Genomic DNA, 19,656 nt, shown 5'->3' on the forward strand with positions numbered 1-19,656 from the left:
CCAGACACCAAATCATTACTGATAACTGACTTCCACGTTTGCTTAGGTTTCTTTGAAGTCCTTTGGTTTTTGTTATATCGTAAATAAATACGCTTTTTGTTACACTCAACTTGTCTGGTCTCCCATCTTTGTTGCAGCCGATGAGCCGGGCCGTATCATCGATAAGGCGGCAGTAGACTATCAACTCCCAAATGATGTGAGGTAAAACTGACATGTGGTCAAAGCGTCTGGTGGCTTTGAAGCAAGCCTGGATGAAGGCTCATTTCCCGTGTCTAAGATATGTGTTGCTGCTGCCCGTTTACAGGATAGATGATTAGCTTCTTGCAGGTGCTCCTGTCTTCAGAACCTCCTGACATGTGTCGTGGTCATTTCTTATATTACTTTATATGGTAAAACCAAATGCAACGCTTATATGATGAAAAGTGTACTCAGTAACTCAGTTGTCATTGCTCGACTTGTTGTTCACCCTGATGCTTCCTGCCAAGGTCACATGTGAACAGTACAGTGTAGTGTTCCTCAAAAGAGCATTGCAAGATACCAGTCAACAGAAAGTGTTATCTCTCTTTGTCTGCACGGCAACAGTTACAGGAAGACCGCCAAAGTCCTCTATCCAACACACACACACACACACACACACACACACACACACACACACACACACACACACACACACATTTCCCTCTGGGTAGACTCCTGGAGACTACTCCGTACTCTGTGAGACATGTACCTTTGAAGTGCTTCAAATAAAGAACCAACAAGACGACTCTGTTTGCATCGGACCAGTTGTATTATTATTATTATTAGCCTACTACTAGTACATCCCCAGCTTGTTGACGAGGGAAAGTCTCCACAACACATGTACAGTAGGTAACACACTGACTGGTAGGTATCTCAGTTAACCACTTCATTACATCTGGATGAACCTTTTGAGTTACTTCAGAACACACAGATGTGACATTGACTCAGCTCGTGCTAGCGTTCACAGCACTCATGGCACTATTGATGAGCTTGCTTTGGTAGCCTTTCTGCTAACGGCTGTTTGGGTGCTTCTGATTGAGAGACCCAGAACAGAACCCAGCTCTGGTTGACCTTTACCAGGGCCGGGACAAATCAAGCTGAGTGCACTCAGTGGCACTCCACTCTCATTTAGTCAACGGCTTCTTTTGTGAAATTGTTTTCCCAATTATATGACTCAACCCAACATTTATTCAAAATGTTTTTACATATTTAGAGTTATTTGTAACTTATTATATAAGTAATACCATAAATATGCAACCGCTGCATAAGTAGTTGGTGATTTTCATTCAATGGACCCTTTGTGCCCTTGAATATGGATGTCCTGCACATTCTGCAATGTCCTTGATTAAGCTAGCAGAATATAGCATGGAAATGACAAAGAAACTGCTTCAAAATGTTTTTATTACAACACTCAGGTAAATATCACTCACACTCATCTGTCTAGACATGCAGACACACACATGCACTCCCTATTGACTGAGCCCATTCCTCACACACTGAAGGGACGATGAATGAGCCATCCATGAGTGATAACAATCAAACATTTACATTCTCTGTGTGTTTGTGAGCCTCTAAGTGTGTATGTGTGTACACAAGGACTACACAGAGGTCTCAGTCTTATCACCCATGATGCATTTGGCTTGGAGCAGTAACTGATCACATAACTTCTGTTCTGAAGTGAAATGGAAACACAGAAAGTGTGATGAAGGACACCAGTAATCACTGCGTGTCCTTGTGAAGGCAGCAGACACTCCTTCCTGACTCTGACTGTCAGCTTTGTATTTCAGAGGAGAAACACTCTCAATGAAATATACAAACTGAAGCTGAAGATAAGACAAATGAACCTCTTTAAAGTATTTTCATTGATGATCTATTGTATATTTCTTTATTTGTTTCCTTCTTAAAAAACACAAAACCGTACACAATATACTGCCTCGGACCCTCGCTAGTACACCCCCTACGCCAGCAGATCCACAGTTGTTGTCTTATTTGTGCTTGCTTGTTTATCCTGCCATGCCCCCATTTGTATTCATCCCTGTCTTTTTCAAGTTTAGCACATTTACTAAGGTCATTAAAGTTCATGGTACACGTGCTGTGCATCCACTGATGATGATGAGTTTATATTTGAGGTGAGTTACCCCTAGTTTCCACTGGGTCCGTCTGCGGCGCGTTACGGGCGCGTTGCGGCTGTGCCGCGGCGTCCGCAAGGATCCCGGCCACTCTAGTCAAAGGGTGCTATTCCACCAGACGCTCAGAAGCGTCCCAGAAGCGCCTCGCCGCTGAGCTCCGCTCGAAATAGGATTGAAGTCTATTTTTCGACACGACGCAGCCGTAAGGTAATGTCGGAACGGTGACAGCATCCGGCCCACCCCCCAAAACCGGTTCCTTCTCCTCCCCCCATCCCTCCTCTGTAGTCTTTCCAGTAGGAGAATAAAGGCCAGCGTTCTCCTTCGGTTTACAGGCACTGTGTGTAATAATTATGATGATGAATGCTTTTTTTTTACAACTAAAATACGGCAACCCATCTTTGATTCATGTTGTTTTTAACTGGACTATTACAATTATTATTAATTATGTCTGCAGTCTACAACACAACAAAATAGGAAATAACAACAATAAACACGATTTAAACAGACACAAAAATAAACCATTTAACTACGTAGCCTACTTACTTTCTTGTAGAAGTACAAATGTCCAGGAAATATGCCCAACTCAACAAGAACTGCGAGCCGGCATGCACGACGCTCCGCTTCCTAATGCTTCTGAAATGCTTCTGAAATACTTGTGAAACGCGCCCGGTAGGGTATGACGCCGGAGGAAGCCGGACCAAAACCGCGGCGCAGCCGTAACGCGCCGCAGACGGACCCGGTGGAAACTAGGGGTTAAGGTTCACATAAAAACACCAAATACCTTCAGACTGGTTTCAGCAAAGGCACATTTGCAATACTAGCAGGAAACTTCCCGAAGAGCACAATATTGTTTTTACCAAGAAGGTGAACAAATTACATCATGCTTTCAGCTCCACAACTTTGGACCACAGCACTGACTTCTGAAGCTTTTTTAGTGGCTTATGTTGCCTTGTATATGTATATATATATATATATCTTGTACATATATTCGGGGTCAGAGATGTTGCTTTTAAAAGTGTATTTTTCGTGTTTGTGCACACTGCCTTGACAAGCTAACACCAGCAGTGATTGAGAAACGGATAGGAAGATTGAAAATGACTTGTAATGACCAGAGGAGTCTATCTCAGCCAGGGAATTATGAATATGAAGAAAGTGAGTAACGGAGGGAATGGGTGGGGGAGAGAGAGAACCAAATTGTGGTTGGCACTTGACAGCTTGGGTCTATTCTTAACAAGGGGGGGAGGTAAAAGACAGATGAGTGCATAGGCGGTTGAGGGGGGGTCTGATGGTTCTCCCGCTCCCCGCTGTGAGACGTCTCGCACACTGACAGCCGGTAGTATCAGGAGGCGAGATGAGACAGGAGCTCGTATTCCTCTGGGGGCTCCGTGCATGCCGTTGCTGTTATTAAACGGAATCTGTAAAGTTACTTTCCTGATGACGGTTATGCGGTGGAGGTGCGTGGGGGGGGGCGCACTCAAGAGAGCGATTACGGATCAGACGAGGTTTGCCTTCCCAGAGGGTGAGTATAGAAATGAATGAGCGAGTGTGCTTGTGAGCACGCGGAGGGATGGAGGTGGAGATATATGGATCTGCCATCATGATTAAAGTTTTCCCATCGGGGGAGTTGACGGAGAATCCTGGAAACGACAAGAGTACGAGAGAATGAAGTCGGCGCCTCGCAGGGGCTCCGAGAGGGATGGAAAACGTGAAAAACACTCTAAATGAGGATTTTCATTCCATATGACAACACGAGGAAGACATGCAATAAGGCCTTTGTGCCATGTATGAAGGCGTGGAGGATCCTTCCTAGCATGACCCCACCACCAATGTTTGTCTCCTTCAATACGCTTTTCTTTCACTCACATCTGGACCGCTGCCTACACTGAGGAAATTGAAACATTGACTAAATGTATTATGTTGTTAACAGATTTAACATAACTGTATTAGGTTAGTTGGAAGCAATACAATTATGTTTGAATAAAAAATGATATATTCAACTTACAGAAATATAATTGCTTTCAACTAACCTCATACAGCTATGTGAAATGTGTTGACATAATACATTTAATTCAAGTCAACGTTTCAGTTATTCAGAGTATAGCAATTAAAGTTCCCCGGGAATACAGAAATAGAGAGCCAAAAGGTCCACGTTCTTACTAATTTCCTTCAGGGCGTTTTATATACAGTATATCCACACAAACAATCCAGAGTAAAAATATCTGCACTTTGCCTAATTATTCTAAATGTCCGGGGTTAATGGACTCTCACGGATGGTTGGCCTCGGGAAATCAGTGAACATAATGAGCAGTTACTAATGAACACTCAACACATCAATGATGATACTCAACCGAAGGGCTTTGGGTCTGTTGGTGCTTTCAAAAGAGAGGAAAAAGAAGCTTTATCGGAGTGGCTTAGCGAGACTCTGAGTGCCACATGAGAGAAATCTGTCGCTTTGTTGTTAAAGTGGCTATCTTTTCCAAATTCCCGGTCCTGAAACAGAGTCAGCAATAAGCTACACTGCCTCAAACCAAGACCTAATCCTTGTGGATCCTGTTTAGCATTCAGATGAGAGACTTCCACCTCTTCAAACACGTGTGAGGGGAGATTATGGGGGCTTTCTGTGCCTCAGCTCTACTGTAGTTCAGAGTACAGTCTGGTGCTGTGCATACACACATGAGAAGAGGAAGGAATGGAGGTGTAATGTGTGTTTTCTGTCATAGAGGGGACACAACAAAGGCAATGTTACATTTAGGGTGAGGGTAGCATTCAAGAACAGCATTGTATCTAAGTTAGAATGTTAGAACTTTCCTGTCTTGCTACACTTCAGCCACTATCACCATTGTTTTTGGCTCCAGAGCCAGAAAACAGAGCTTGCGTCAGACATTCAAGGAAACGGGCCCAGCCTTTTCTTTGGGCCACAGATCCTTAGTGACTTTCACAATTGACAATAGTTCCATGCGAGGACAGCTGGACCTGAGCAGCGGAAGCTTTGAGAAGGTGTTTACAGCTAGTGGTGAAGAGCCTGCGAAACAGGAGGGGTCCTCCTTCAGCAAGTGCTCAAGTGACAAAGACTTCTAGTGTCTGTAGCAATGATTGATATGACTATGGAGCAGAGGTGGGGGGGTGGGCTCACGTGGCTTGACTCACTACAAACGTACCAGTATCTGGGAACATAGAACATGCACGCTTGCGTTTTGCTTAAGCCCCGCCTCCAGTCCGCAGCATCACAGCCGATCTCGGCTCAGTCAGATGAATGGGGAGGGAAATAACTTGATTCGGCTTTTAATGCATTTTAAAATGTTGTGACCATAATGATTTAGATACGGCTATACAAGTGTTCCTACTGGGCAGTTGATTTCATTAACAGAAAAGATGGGCTGATGACTGACGGACTGACACAGAAGTTGTAATGCCGTCGATTGGCCACTATGCAGATTTGCTTCAACGTCCGGCTCACTTTCTGGTGGCCTGAACACAACCAGTATAACTTCTGTGTTGTTTTTGAGCCTAAAACACCTACAAAGAGAAACTGAACACAGAGCAATGTCACTTTGCCCACCTTGTAAACAGCGTGTACCCAAACCTTAAACATATCATTGTCACATTATAATTAGTTTGCATTAAAGTTCACTGACGTGTAACGTTTTCTTTGGAACAGACCAATGGTTTCATTTGTAGGGCTTGTTGTGGAAAGCGGTGTTAAGACAGTGGTGTGTGTGGCTGATAGACAGAAAGCACTCCATCTGACGACGGCACACATGCTTCCTCTGAGGGCTGCTGTCACATGGACTGAACATGGAGAAAGAGAAATCCAACGATGAACCTGCTGGCAGGGATCCCTGTGTTACAGCACATTGAAACATACCTGTCTGTGGGAGAGGGGTGTCCGCCAGGGGGGGTGCGCAGTGTGGGAGATGTTTTCAATACATAGCAATTAAATGATATGTGCTGGAGCGTGGGGAAGATGGGGAAATAGGGGTGGGGGGGCTGAACCTCTGAGCTATTATCAGAGATGATGACATTAACTAAGCTCTCCACAAGTGTAGTTGTGTGTGACAGAAAAATAGATAAGAGCTTATAATTGCACACACCTCCCACAGAGGGAGAGGAGAGATGGAGGGAGAGAGGATCTGAACTGGCAATGAAGTATTAAGGGCTGAGGGGGAAAGGCTACACACACACACACACACACACACACACACACACACACACACACACACACGTACAAAGCCCCTCTGCTAACCCTGCTGGCTGACCCTACACTCTGATGCTGATGAGATGCTGGAGCTGTAACCCTCAGGAGAGATGGGAGGAGGAGGAGGAGGAGGAGGAGGAGGAGGAGGAGGAGGAGGAGGAGGAGGAGGAGGAGGAGGAGGAGGAGGAGGAGGAGGAGGAGGAGGAGGAGGAGGAGGAGGAGGAGGAGATGTAATATTGTTGATGAACGACACAGAGAGATGTTTGTGAGCAGAGAAGAGGGACGGAAAAGGAGATTCTCAACAGATCTGTATCTCTTAAAGAATAAACAGTAACACATGTGATGTTATTCGTGCGGGGAGGGGGGGGTTAATGCAGTCAGTGCTGAGGTGACAGCAGGGCTTGCTCTCTGGAAGACCACAGACACAAGACAGTGAAATAATGCTACCTCTCCGGTTGGGCAAAGGATGTGCGTCCTTTATGAAATGCTTCAGTCAGATCTCACATCATGTGGGATGAGCTCTGAGACGTGGTGTGTGCGGTGTCTGGCCGGTTATCGAGAGACACTGACTCTCTCTTTTCTACTACTATCTAAGGTGTGATGTTGAAGCGGCTGGATGATTGGTCCAGTCATTGATAATGCAGATGGGACCGTGGGACTGACCTAATAGAGGCGTGCAGGAATGAGTGCTCAACCCGGACATGAGTTTACCACTTCTGGGCTTCCTAACCGTATTAGAGAGTTTTGTACTAGATGCCAGGATGAAAGGTCTGGAACATGCAATATGTCAGTGAATACCCCACTGGTGCATTTCTGAAGCTTCTATGTGTCTCAAAATCAGCAGTTGCTAACAAGTGTCTAAAAGAGACGAAAGAACATTAGCCACCTTTAGCTTAGCGGTGTTGACGTGTCGTCATGTGACCGTGCTGTAGTTCCTGTATAGCCTTACGTTAGCCTTTTACTTCTGCAATTGCAACTTTTATAAAAGTGCTGTTAATATGTGGAGATTATCCTGCTGGACAACACATGTAACTATCATACATGTTCAGAGATTATTTATACATTCCAAAATCCAATGGAAAATCCTGTTGCGTTTAGTTGAGGGAGTGCTTGGACGCTAACTTCCGGGTGGCCTATGTTCTGCAGCTAACGGCGCGCCACATGAAGGTCGTTGAAGGACCTTTGCTGCATTTGGAAGTGGACTACAGAATGTGTTCCGTAAAGCTCGTATGTGATTAGGCTATTGATGACCGATGACAGTAAACCGACTTGTAGTCCAGTGTGCTCCTCGAGGGCCATGCTCTTCTGGAGATGTGGTGATGGAGAGAAGAAGCCAGACTTTCTACCCAGGGGAGATGGATGTCCTTGTGCAGGAACACTGCCACAAAGCGTCAGAAGAGAATTATGCCCACATATTTGAGTGTCTTTATATTCATTTTTTATAAACAACTTCTATGCTCATGTTTAATGATGTTTTGTCAAGGAAAACAACGATGTGTATTTAGCAGAACGTCAAACTATTTCTCAAATATATTTGCACTTATGCCTGAAGCTTCTCTCTAGAGTGAAATGTAGACATATTGAATGCTTGCAATAGATCTTAATTTGACTAATCCTTCAAATGTATGCCTTCTGAGCATTAGGGCACATCTCAGACGTTCTGACACTAACTGATGGCACTGCACGGCAGACATCCTCCCGAGTGCACGTCTGCTTCTATTGTCAGCACAGTGATGCAAAGAACTGTACAAATGGTTGTAGGGGTGTGCTCGATTAACGCTGTGCGTCATCCACAGTGTGAGAAGGGGGTAGAACTCTGGTTCACTCCCCTCTTCACAGGCCTCTGATCAAAGTGACCTTAAGAGAGTCACACACTCAGAGCCCTGCTTCTCACAGACTGAGATACACTCACAACATACATACACACATCAGCCAATCAGCTCACTGCGAGTGGGACCAAGGTAACAATCAGGGGAAACACACCTGGTTGATATCCTGCCTCCCAAGTGGTGGAAGGATCTGCACTTGAAGAGCTGAGCCCATTTGAAACTGATGTACCAGAACACAAGTGAATATATCAGCATTGTTCTCGTTGCTTTGAGTTTATATCCTTAAAGAGCCTGTGACACGGTTTTCCCCCATCATCCAAACCCATCAATTTGAGTACATATTGTCTCCTTGAAAACCGTTACTGAACTGATTTTGGATATTTGTACTTTGATAACCATTAATCCTTCAATGTTGACATTTTTCTGGATCTTCTCGCGGATTCTTCAAGTCCCGCCAAATGATGGGTGACGTCATTGCGGGCACAGCGCTCCAGCTGCACCGTCCAGGATCCCAGCTTCTGCATGTAAACCTTTATATATATACAGTCAGATGTAAACGCACGACGGCGCACACAGCAGCAAGCTCCGACAGCGATGACAGGTTCATGTTGAACGTGTCTGAGAGCTCATATGAGGCTGAAGGATCGGTTTATGTTGTATCTTCTAAGTTTAGGAATGAGGTGCGTCAATATGGGCGATCATACGGTCATGTAGCCAGTGGGACTGGGACTACAAATCATCCCGGGACTCTCGACCGGCCCACTTCGGTACCGCTAGTAAGCTGTCAACGGGGGGAGTGGGGATGTCAGGGGCGGCGGGTGCTGTAGATAGTAAATGTAAATATGTAAATATTTGTGTCACTGCATCCTGGTAAAATACAAATATAATGTATAATGTCTGTGTCTTTGACCTCAGCGCTGCTCACCACCTGTGCCCTGTACTACGAAGCCAGTTCAACAGACCCTGGATATGTTTGAGTAACAAACAAACTAACAACAACAAACTAACAAACGAGATCTCGCTAAGCGGTCCTACGACGCTGGTTATCAACTCGGTAAATCAAGCCAGGGTTTCTCTCTCCAGCTGAGAGCGCGTTCACGTCTAAGACACGAGTGGATCTGACTTTAATTACATTTGTCTCGAGTGTTTCGTCAACATAATGTGTTAAATAATACTTCTGCATCCAGTCTGTGACACTGTGAGTGTTGCACGGCCAGATGAGGCTGGAGAAGCTGACTCAGATAAGGAGATATATGATATATTATGATATTATATGATCGATGATCTGATTGATGATGTGATATGAATGATAAGTGCGACACGTCGGCGTCTTCTCTGCATACGGCAGTTTAAACTGTATTTCCTTTATCCTGTAATATGACTTGAGAGATTTAAACTCCGCACACTGAGTGGATCTCTTTTCTATAGACGCCGGAGGCGGGCAGCATCAGGTAAAAAAAGTGATTTAGCCTTCTCAAACCTGAGCCTCACGCGCCGCCTATGGGGGATGTGCTAGTGACTTATCCGACCGGCCCACTTCGGTACCGGCCCATCGGGATTCGTCCCGATGGCCAGTCCGCCACTGCACCCAGCCCACGTAAACTGTCAACGGGGGGAGCCTCGCTGCGGGGAAACGGTGGACCTAGTGTCCCGATCGAAGTGGGAATAATAATAATAATAATCCGTGCATTTTATCCTTTAATTTCCCAACATTGTGGTAAAAAAAACACATGTTTAATCCATGTTGTTGGTGTACTACAACTACAAAAAGCATCGGTTTGTTTTCTCATCAGGAAATGCAGACCGGCTCAAACAAACGATTTTTAATCATCATCCTCACGATCATTTAATGTATCATATGTTCGCCGAATTGACATGAAAGCACTAATAAATGTAGTTTCATCCACTTGAGTTTACAACTACAAAAATAATCGATTTGTTTTTATATCACATCCTACGAGAGGAAATTCAGCAGCTCTCACTACCGATTTTTAATCCTAATGTAATCATCATCTTCACCACGATCATTTATGTTTATGTCGCCGAATTGACATGAAAGCACTGACAAATATGAATATACTGTAGTCAACTTCATTACAGCGTTATTAACGTGCCTAATCTCAGTAATTCACCATTTCTACGCATGACAACACACTTTGTCCGTGTTTGGCTCTCTCGCCGCACAGTGAAGCGTTCCCGCATTGACGTCACTTCCGGCTTCCCCCAAAACTTCAAAATGAGTCGAAGGAATTTCCCTGCGATGTTCGAAATTATTGATATTTAACGGAACGGTATCGCTTTTTCTTTTTTAAACTGACGGTTCGAGATTACTAGTAGCCCAATATTTCATTGCACACCAGTTGTTGGGATGCTGTCACAGGCTCTTTAAGGTGTATTGCACATGGTAAGTCGCTTTGAATAAAGTGTCAGCTAAATGTAATGTAATGTGTACAATAATATTATTGGTGATAGTAATATTAAAATCTAAATACAAGGAACCCGCTGTTATTCTTTGTGGTTTATTTTCTTGTGGTCAATGACTCAATGTAGAACATCACCAAGTATTCCAGGGAGGATTTAGTAGAGTCAGGTGAAATGGTAAAAGGACTGTATTTGTTATGGCGCTATTCCATTCTTTGTGACTTTCAATATTCACCCATTCACACAGAGGCAGAGGCAGCCAGACAAGGTGCCTTCTGAGGGAAGCTAACATTCACACACCGTTGCCCATGCCATAGGGAGCAATTTGGGGTTCAGTGTGTTGCCTAAGGACACTACCACATGTTGACTGCGGGGGCTTGGAGATGGAACCACTGACCTTCCGATTGGACCTCCTAAGCTGCAAAGCCCCCTAAAATAGAGTTTCAACACTCCATCAAACATCCCTCCTGAGAGCGCAGGCCATGGTGCTAATGAAAGATATCAGCATCAGGGAGGGATTTCTCCCTCAGCAGCGTCTCGAAGGCATAAACCTCACTTGTGTCTTCTTCCCTCGTTCTGCCTCACTGAGGAAACAGCTCTGATGCCCTGAAGACCCCTGCCTAATAGTGTGACTATAATGACTTTTTCCACATAGCTGCTCGCTGCCAGTGTCGTCTCATACATGATTACTCTGTATGGATTTCATTTGGTCACTGGAATTACACTTTTGCTAATGTCACAGACATTGTATTTCAACACTCAGGTGCCAGAAGAACTACATGGCTCTGAGCGTGGCATCCATGAAGCAATACACTATATAGTTGTGAGACGCGCCAACCAGGCTTACATCTATCATCTCCTCACATCGGTTACTTTGTTGAAACTAACTAACTAATAAAAAGTACTTCAAATGTTTTATGAAAGATGCAATTAGGTATTAAGCTTCATGAAAAATGCATCAGCACAGATGTTCTGAGTAGATGCTAAATATCAGCACTGCGCAGCTTGTGAATAAATAAATCTGATCCGTATGCTCTCCGCTGAGTGCTATTCACCTCATCGGTGTGCAATTGTGAAAAATGACAAATCAAAACATCCACAGTGGTAAAATACAATAAGCTCAGATGGTACCAAATCGGTTATGAAAGACTGCATGCGTCTCTTTCTCTCATTGCAAACACCAGCGTACAGAACCTTCAGCCCCCTCTCACTTAAGCCGCTCAGCAGCGGGCAGCGCCAGCTAAAACGACAAACGGCTATCACTAATTATGATTAAGTCCATGATATCTCAAAGATCAGATGGAACAGCTCCTTTAAGAAAGCAGGAGTGGACATGGAGAACAACAATGCAGCAGGATACATGTTTACAGAGTGGGATTATCAGCTGCCCAAACACTGAAAGAAGACAACCAGGATTATGTCCCTGCAGTCGTTAAGAAATCAGACTCTAACCCACCCCACCTAAATACCTCCAAGTAAGAATCATTTAGCATAGCCTATCTTGTCTAAGCTCATGCCCTCAATTCCCGTCTGTCAGCAGCTTTATTCACTTTTTTTCAGAAGGACAGGTTTAGAAGGACATGTGGCTGCGCTTGTTGTTGACCTCAGCCTGCAACATCTGTCAGTGGCACCAGAAGCAGCATCTCAGCTGACTGGGGGCCTGATGCTGGGAGGCCTTCAGCCACACCAGGGCTCCTCCAGCCCCGGCTTTAGTAACTGTGGACCCCGTGGCTGGGTACGATTCTACAAAACTCGACCTTAGGAGACCCTTTCAAAACCCATTAGATATCAGACACGGCTCTTCAACTGAAACGTACACAACAAAGAGTGAATATTCCACCCTCTTTCTGAGGATATAGGTTATATGGTAAACAAAGCTTTTATTTCAAAATACATGAACCCTGTAACTATGTTTCAATCTTGTAAAGCTCATTTTTGACCAGTGTCAAAATGAGATCAGAATAAATCACATTAAACAAAACCCTGTGCTAAATAGATGTTATGCATGTCAGGTGAATGTCATTAAATGTACATGAATGTGTTGTCTTTGTTGAAAATTGAAAAAAAATGTATGGCTACTAAGTAGAACAATAAACGTGCGGTTGCTACCTGACAGTTCAACAGAACACCAATTAGAAAAGGTATCATTCTATTGCTGTGTTTCTCAAACTTTTTCATACCAAGGACACTTAACCAATAAAAAAACACTCGCGGACCACCTAACTCCACAAATATCCAAAAACACATAGTTTTTTACAAATCGCATGAAAATGCTACAAACAAGTGGCCACATGTGTGATGAAGGTGTTTATCTGGGCTATATCATGCAATCAAAAGTGAAACTTAAGCTCTCTCCATTGCGGAGATATTCCTGCGAGAGTGCGGAAAACTTGTGAAATGTTACCAATATACTCACGGACCACTAGGGGGCGCTCACGGACCACCAGTGGTCCGCGGACCACACTTTGAGAAGCACTGTTCTATTGGTATTTGTCACAGATAATATGCAATCAATACTTTTTACTTCACTTTTATTGGACCAAAATGAAATACTTTTGTGTTCATTGCATGCCAGTGTCAGACCGTGCAGTTCTTGAGTATAACTCGGCTTGTTTTACCCAAACGCCATGTACGTAGTTGTTGGCTCGCACATGTAATGAGTCATGTTGTTTAGTATGCTCACAATGACTAAAGACAGCAGTGCTGTCATTCCTCTTGCTTCCTCTGCTCCACTGATCTGCTGTGGACCACATGTGTTAAGGACTAGCAAACCAACATCCTGATGTCACCTTTATCTTTATCCTACAGTATATTATGGGATGTAGTGAGTAGCAAGTCAGGGACCTATTATCAGTCTGTATTCCAGGTAACCATTTGTTTGACATCAGCAGTCTGACGTGAAGAGAGAGAGAACGCGGCGGTGTGAAAAGCAGCTGATAATCTCCCTGCGGCTCTATTGGCTGTAAACAGTCATTACAGTGGACTTAAAGCCTGGCTCCAGCCGCACACAGCAACCCCTGCATTAAGACGCATGGGGCTCACGCTGTCATGTGGGTGTAATCCAGCAGCACATGCCTTTATTATGACTTAGGGCAAACCCTACAGAAACCATGATGTCTTCTATACTATACTATGCATGTATTTATATATTAACCATAATGACTTGTTGAGGAAAACTATTTTCTGCTTCAAGCAAACATCAGCTGGTAATCACTCTGTTTATGTAACCCCTACGCAAAACAATACACAAAAGCATGTTTTACTGTACACTGGAGATTTCTATCAACTCACCAGGCATCAATCAATGGGTAGGAACAACAGCCGCGCTGCCCATATCTGTTGGGTTTCTCTTTGAGGGGAGGGGCCGACAGAGAGAAAGAGGGAAGAGGAAGATGTAAACATGTGTCTGTGCCTTTAACAGTCCCCAGGCCAGGGCCCAGTGTTGGGAAAGTCGCCCAGAGGCTTTCTCATGACCCCTGCGAGGAGGCCGTCTTCCTCCTGCGTCCACGCATGGAGCAGGGACATCGGAGAGAGCAGGGGACAACCCACAGCTGAGAGACACGGCTCCTCCTCATCTAATGGCGGCTCTCGCTGTGAGGATACGCATTTAAATATGCACGTGTGTGTATATTTAAAAATAGTCTGTGAATGTGAGCGACCCTCTAATAGTCGGCCTGAACTTGATCTTTGGAGGTCAAAGCAGCTTTTTAAATACGCTGCTCCACATCCTTTAATCATAGCATTAATCCTGTAATTATGACTTTAAGGTATTATATTAGATTAAGGTGTTTACACGACCCCCACCCCAATCAGAAACTAAGATGACGTAAAGACGTACATGGTGGCTCTGTTTGAAGTGACTGCTCGCACTGCTTCTGTGGGGGGAGGGGGGGGGGGGGGGCCGGAAGAAGAGGGTATGATAGTGTTGAAGCAAATACTGTGCTGTCAGTTGAGCCGGATTGAACAGGAATGTGTTTTGTTTTCAATAGTATCATTTCAATGTTGTTACTGTTGCTGCAACACATCACAATGCTGTTAATGCTATTTGTATTCATTTAGTTTCAGAAAGGGGCCGGTCACATACGATCTTATTCCTCTCTCTGCTCCTTTTCGCTCAATGGGGTTTCGGTAGAGTCATGTTTTGTTGGCAATTATTGTACATTTGGTTTTGCGTACCATGAGCGGGACGAATACAAATCAAAATGTACGGGTTTCTGTGCACTATAACTTCATATTGTACTAAACATTTGAAATCTCGATCACTCTCTTCGTCTCGTCATTAAATATGCCCCCTCATAACAGAACAGGCCCAGCTCGACACTGAGCTGATGTAGCTGCAGGACTCTTATGAGTTTGTATCTTCATGGATGGCATTGGATCAAAGTAACAGCTAAATGAAACGTGATGTCACATATAAATGTATTGTTTCAAAGAATTGTATTTAAAAAAATGGAGAAACATGTTGTATTGTTCGCTCTGGACCTTTATCCATTGCTGTGATGTTGGACCCGCACTGCCCTCCTGCAGGTTCTCGTTCTCCTGGGCCCTGCAGGGCCAGTGGATGTTCATGGGATTACAAGAGGCCCATTTACACGCACTGACGATTGGACAGCAAACTGCCTCGCTGGGGAGGAAAGTACACTGGTGTATTTCTGTGTCATTACGTAGGAACTGATAAATCCCTCAATCTCCTTCATCAAATCAAAATTGCACCAGTTGCTGGGAACACATCAGGCCGCTGTAATCCCGGCTGAAGTGGAAAGGGGCTTTGTGCACATCCACTTGGTATTATTCTAAGAAATAGGCAATTAGAGATAAGGCAATAGTCGTAGGTTGGGCAAACTGCGTTCCATGGCCCTCCCTTTGCCAGTCTCAGGGGACATATTTTATATTTCGGGATATAAGTGTCGTCAGGGTAACAATAGGGAGTGAAACCAGAAACAAACCAATGTGGTCATATTGTCATATATAGAGTGTGAGAATGATAAGCTTTAAGGCATGGGGGGGGCATCAGGGCCCCAAATGGCCCGTGTTAAAACAATACTAAAAATAACGCTTTCAGCCCTCTACTCCGAATCACTGAGAATCGCCACCGAAAATCAGCAGTGGCAGCACAGATTTCTACCCCCCCCCAACCCCAACCCCATCCCGTCCCAATGGAGCCTTTGAAGCTTTTATGGTTTGACCTTGTTAAATAAGTTAAGTCCATTGTGGGACACACCTGGAAAAAGAATGAAGATGTTCTTTTGCCAGCCGGTGTGTTCAGAATAGAAGAGTAACGGTACAGAAGATGAGGCATGGCTTACACGCAGAGCCACCAGCAACTGGCCTCCGATAAGCTGCAACACGTGTGTGCTCGTGGACATGCATTGTTAGACACGCACACGCACACACACGCACGCACACACACACACACACACACACGTGCGCGCACACACACACACACACACACACACCTCTATAGCTCATTTCCCTATCTGTGGAAACTGTACAGAGCAGTGATTTTTCTTACCACAAATGATCATAAGGCTCAAAGTTGTGCATCATTAGGGTGAGGCCGTTATGATTGGAAGGTGGGTCCCTCATGTCTGCTGTTGCGTCACCCTGCCCGCCTCAGCTCCACCTATTGGCCCACTTGTTGTCCAGCCGGGAGTTAGGCGGAGTCAGGACTGAGGAGATGGGGTCACGTAGACAAGCTCCATGTTTTAAACAGTCTACGGGTCAAGACTTTAAAATCTGCACATCCCAGATTCCTGCAGCCCAAGTCGGCAGAATCGTGTTTGTCTCAACAACAGTCCAAATGATTCAGCTTGAAATGCACTGAAAACACTGAACGTTGACTTTAATTCATGTGTAAATGTATAAAGTCAACAGATTTCACATAACTGTATTAGGTTACTTGAAAACAATCATATTAAGTTTAAATAAAAAACGTTAGGTTCAACTTTATTTTTTTTATATTATATACTTTCAACTAACCGTAATACATTTATGTGAAACTTAAATACATTAAGTCAAGGAATCTATTTGTTCAGTGCGGCAACAACAGCTCAACACATATCTAAGTACAGTAACAAGCTGCTGTATGTTTCTCACAGCCTCTCTCAGACATGTCAATACGCATGTGTGTGTGTGCACTTCAAAATAGCGGTAAGTGTGAATTTGGAGCAAACCTCTGATAAATAGCCTTAACTTGATTTGTAAAGGTCAAAGCAGGAATTTAAATATGCAGCTAATACTGCGCTGCTCCACATCCTTTAGTGACGGCATTAATCCTCTGAATATGGTTTTAATTAAGACATATAATTAGGTTAAGGTGTGTACATGACCCCAGTAGAATCAAACTTAGATCGACGTATACGTGGCAGCTCCTCTGTTTGGAGCGACTGTTCCCGTTTCGTCAAAATGAATACATCAAAACAAAAAATAAACATCCAGAGAGGAGCAATACATGAGATGCCAACATTAGGGTTGGGGTTATTTATAGTTATAAAACGCACTAGAGATTAGTAACATAATGACAAAGACGCGGGATATAGAGCCAACCACATTTAGCTTTAGTAAACTACGATGACGTCTCTGAGACCCCCTCCACACTTCCTCTGGCCTCTGGGTCTGAATGCGCTCACACAGCAGAGACATGGCACATCATACACTAAGGCCCATGGGCCTCATCAGGTGTCTGGCACACCAACTACCCCAGAACATTACATGTGGGATAGGATTAGGACATGCAGCCGTTACTCACACTTCCAACGCTTATGATCAAATGCTGATTTCACTCAATAATTACTCAAACTGGATACAGAACAAAAATCTTCTCAAAAACGTAGTATACAGGTAAGAAAGTCAAACTACCTCAATTAAATGTATTATGTTAACAAAAATAGTAGGTTCAACTTAAAGTTATTGCTTTTAAATATCCTAATTAAAAAAATCTGTTTATTAAAGTCAGTTTTTTCAGTAAGGTCTTCATTTTAAATGTCACGAAGACATTTTATTTGTTATCTGACGGAAATCCCGCTCTTTCTCGTCTGACGTCAGCATCTGACCTGTTCCTTCCTTCCTGCTCCACCACCGCTCTGATTTCAGCCTGAAACACCAAGTGCCTGGTTTGTTGGAGGACGTTCGCTCACTTCCGGCTCTGAGGCTCCACCAGGAGCTGAAGGAGCTTCCTGTTGCCGCAGGCTGCTTTCATGGCTGTTTCCTGCCTGTGTCTGACCACTGAGTGTTTTCAGGACACACCTGCAGGGCGATTGATGGCCAGTCAAATGTTGAGGTCAAGGTCAGCGCTGTGGTTGTATTGTCCTGATGTCCTGTCTGACATGAGTCACAGCCTGCTGTTAAACCTCAGGTAGGAGACATTATAGCAATAAGTCCTTGAACTGCCTTAAGTCGTCTAAAGCATGTTAGTAAATGGAACATTTCGCAGGTAACAGCCCTGCCTCTGAGTAACAGGCAGCCTGGGGTTGCCCGTGTCAGCGCATGTGAGTGTTTTGGCAACAGCGCTAGAACACAGTCAACATGTGAAGCTGCTGCTGTCTCACAGGCTGAATGAACTGACACTCACCTGGAACGGCTTAACTCCAATGGATATCTCCACTGTTTCCATCTGTATGCACGCAGGAAAGTTTGTGAGAGAAGTCTACATCAAGTCAATGTTAGAGACGGAAATCTGGACGTCCATGACAAATGAAGTTTCTGTTAAAGAGGAACGATAGACCAGATGAATATGAATTCACAGCAATCCGTTGAGGCTATTTAAGGATGTTTTCTGGTCAGATCACAGGCATGTGGCTTTATAGGACCTCAAGTTATGCAGCCTGTTGACTGAGACTACATTTGACTTCAAGTTTCTCATAAAGCCAAGCTCAACTCTCAAGGATTTAAAACCACAGTATTCTTTTTCTGTAAAATGCTCCCCTCAAGAAAACACTTTTTTAATCATTTAAAACGACTCATTCCTTAAAATATTTGCAAAAGACTCATACAGCCGTACTGTGCCCCGATGTTTTAATCAGAGAGTTGAGGGGAAAGTAGGCTGCCTGTAATATACGAGTCACTGTAGGAGTTTAATACATTGCTAGAGAGTGCGGCTGAGCCAATGTTACAGCAGCTATGAAGGGATTATTCCCTGGAAGACATAATCATGTGTAACACACTTGTTTCAAATCCTGTGAAAAACAAACAGGTGTTCCAGCTTTAAATCCAGCTTCATCCTGCGGCACACACAGAACCCCCAGAAACACAGCCTGATGTCATCTCTCATTGGTTATTAAGCCATGGTGAATAATGTCGAGATAATTTCAACACCATTCATCAGGAATACTCCCCACATATTAAAGAACTGTCTGGAGATATTAATATAGGTACGCTTGGGCATTCAATGCTGAAAACACTCAGATAGACTTCAGCTTTCATTTGCTGATAGACCAAAGGAAAATGTCAGATGTGTTGAATTCTTTGATTCTTTTACTTTGACTTCTTATATTTAAACAAATATCTTTATTTTATTTTATCTTTGTATTGCACAGTCTGACTTTAACTTCTTATTGGTATTAACATATTTTAATAAATGTTTTATTTATCTTTGTCTCATTTCGTTTTAAAATGGAACAACTGTACTTTTTGTTGTCCACCTGGAAGTTACAAAATTGTCATTTGTGTCATTTCTATCTCTAAAATGTCACGGAACACAATTCCCCCAGCAATGCATACAGTCTCGTGCTTCTGACGCCGAGGAGAGCTATGGAATGAGCTGTCACTGACCTGAGAGCGCCCACAGAAAGGTGAGTGCAAGCAGGGGAAGTTTCCTGGAAGTGTTGGAGAGCTCCATGGTTGTTAGTGTCTTTCACCGGCTCTGTGACTCTGTCCGCCGCAGGCTCAGTCTGGCAGGTGTCTCCCCCCGAGCCCAGCACAGAGCCAGCCGCGGAAGGTAAGGGACACTTGGGGTGAGGAAATATGAGGAGCCGGTCGGTCCCACAGAGCGGCGGGAATCCTCCTGACCCAGCTGAGATGGTGACAGTGGAGTGGGATCAGCACAGCGGACACTGGAGGTCTGTAA

The 19,656-nt window shown here is 44.2% G+C and overlaps 1 protein-coding gene across 1 annotated transcript in view; it reads right to left on the bottom strand.

The window, feature by feature from the left end:
- esama (endothelial cell adhesion molecule a) overlaps window positions 1–19,650 on the bottom strand; it is a 70,841-nt gene extending 51,191 nt beyond the window's left edge. The window contains exon 1 of the mRNA XM_034099002.1: window positions 19,362–19,650. Within this exon, the coding sequence (XP_033954893.1) occupies window positions 19,362–19,428 (67 nt within the window). The 5' untranslated portion in view covers window positions 19,429–19,650. The remainder of the gene's footprint in view (window positions 1–19,361) is intronic.
- Between the last annotated feature and the right edge of the window lie 6 nt (window positions 19,651–19,656).

This window comes from Pseudochaenichthys georgianus, chromosome 14 (genome assembly GCF_902827115.2).
Source record: "Pseudochaenichthys georgianus chromosome 14, fPseGeo1.2, whole genome shotgun sequence".
Taxonomy (NCBI): domain Eukaryota; kingdom Metazoa; phylum Chordata; class Actinopteri; order Perciformes; family Channichthyidae; genus Pseudochaenichthys; species Pseudochaenichthys georgianus.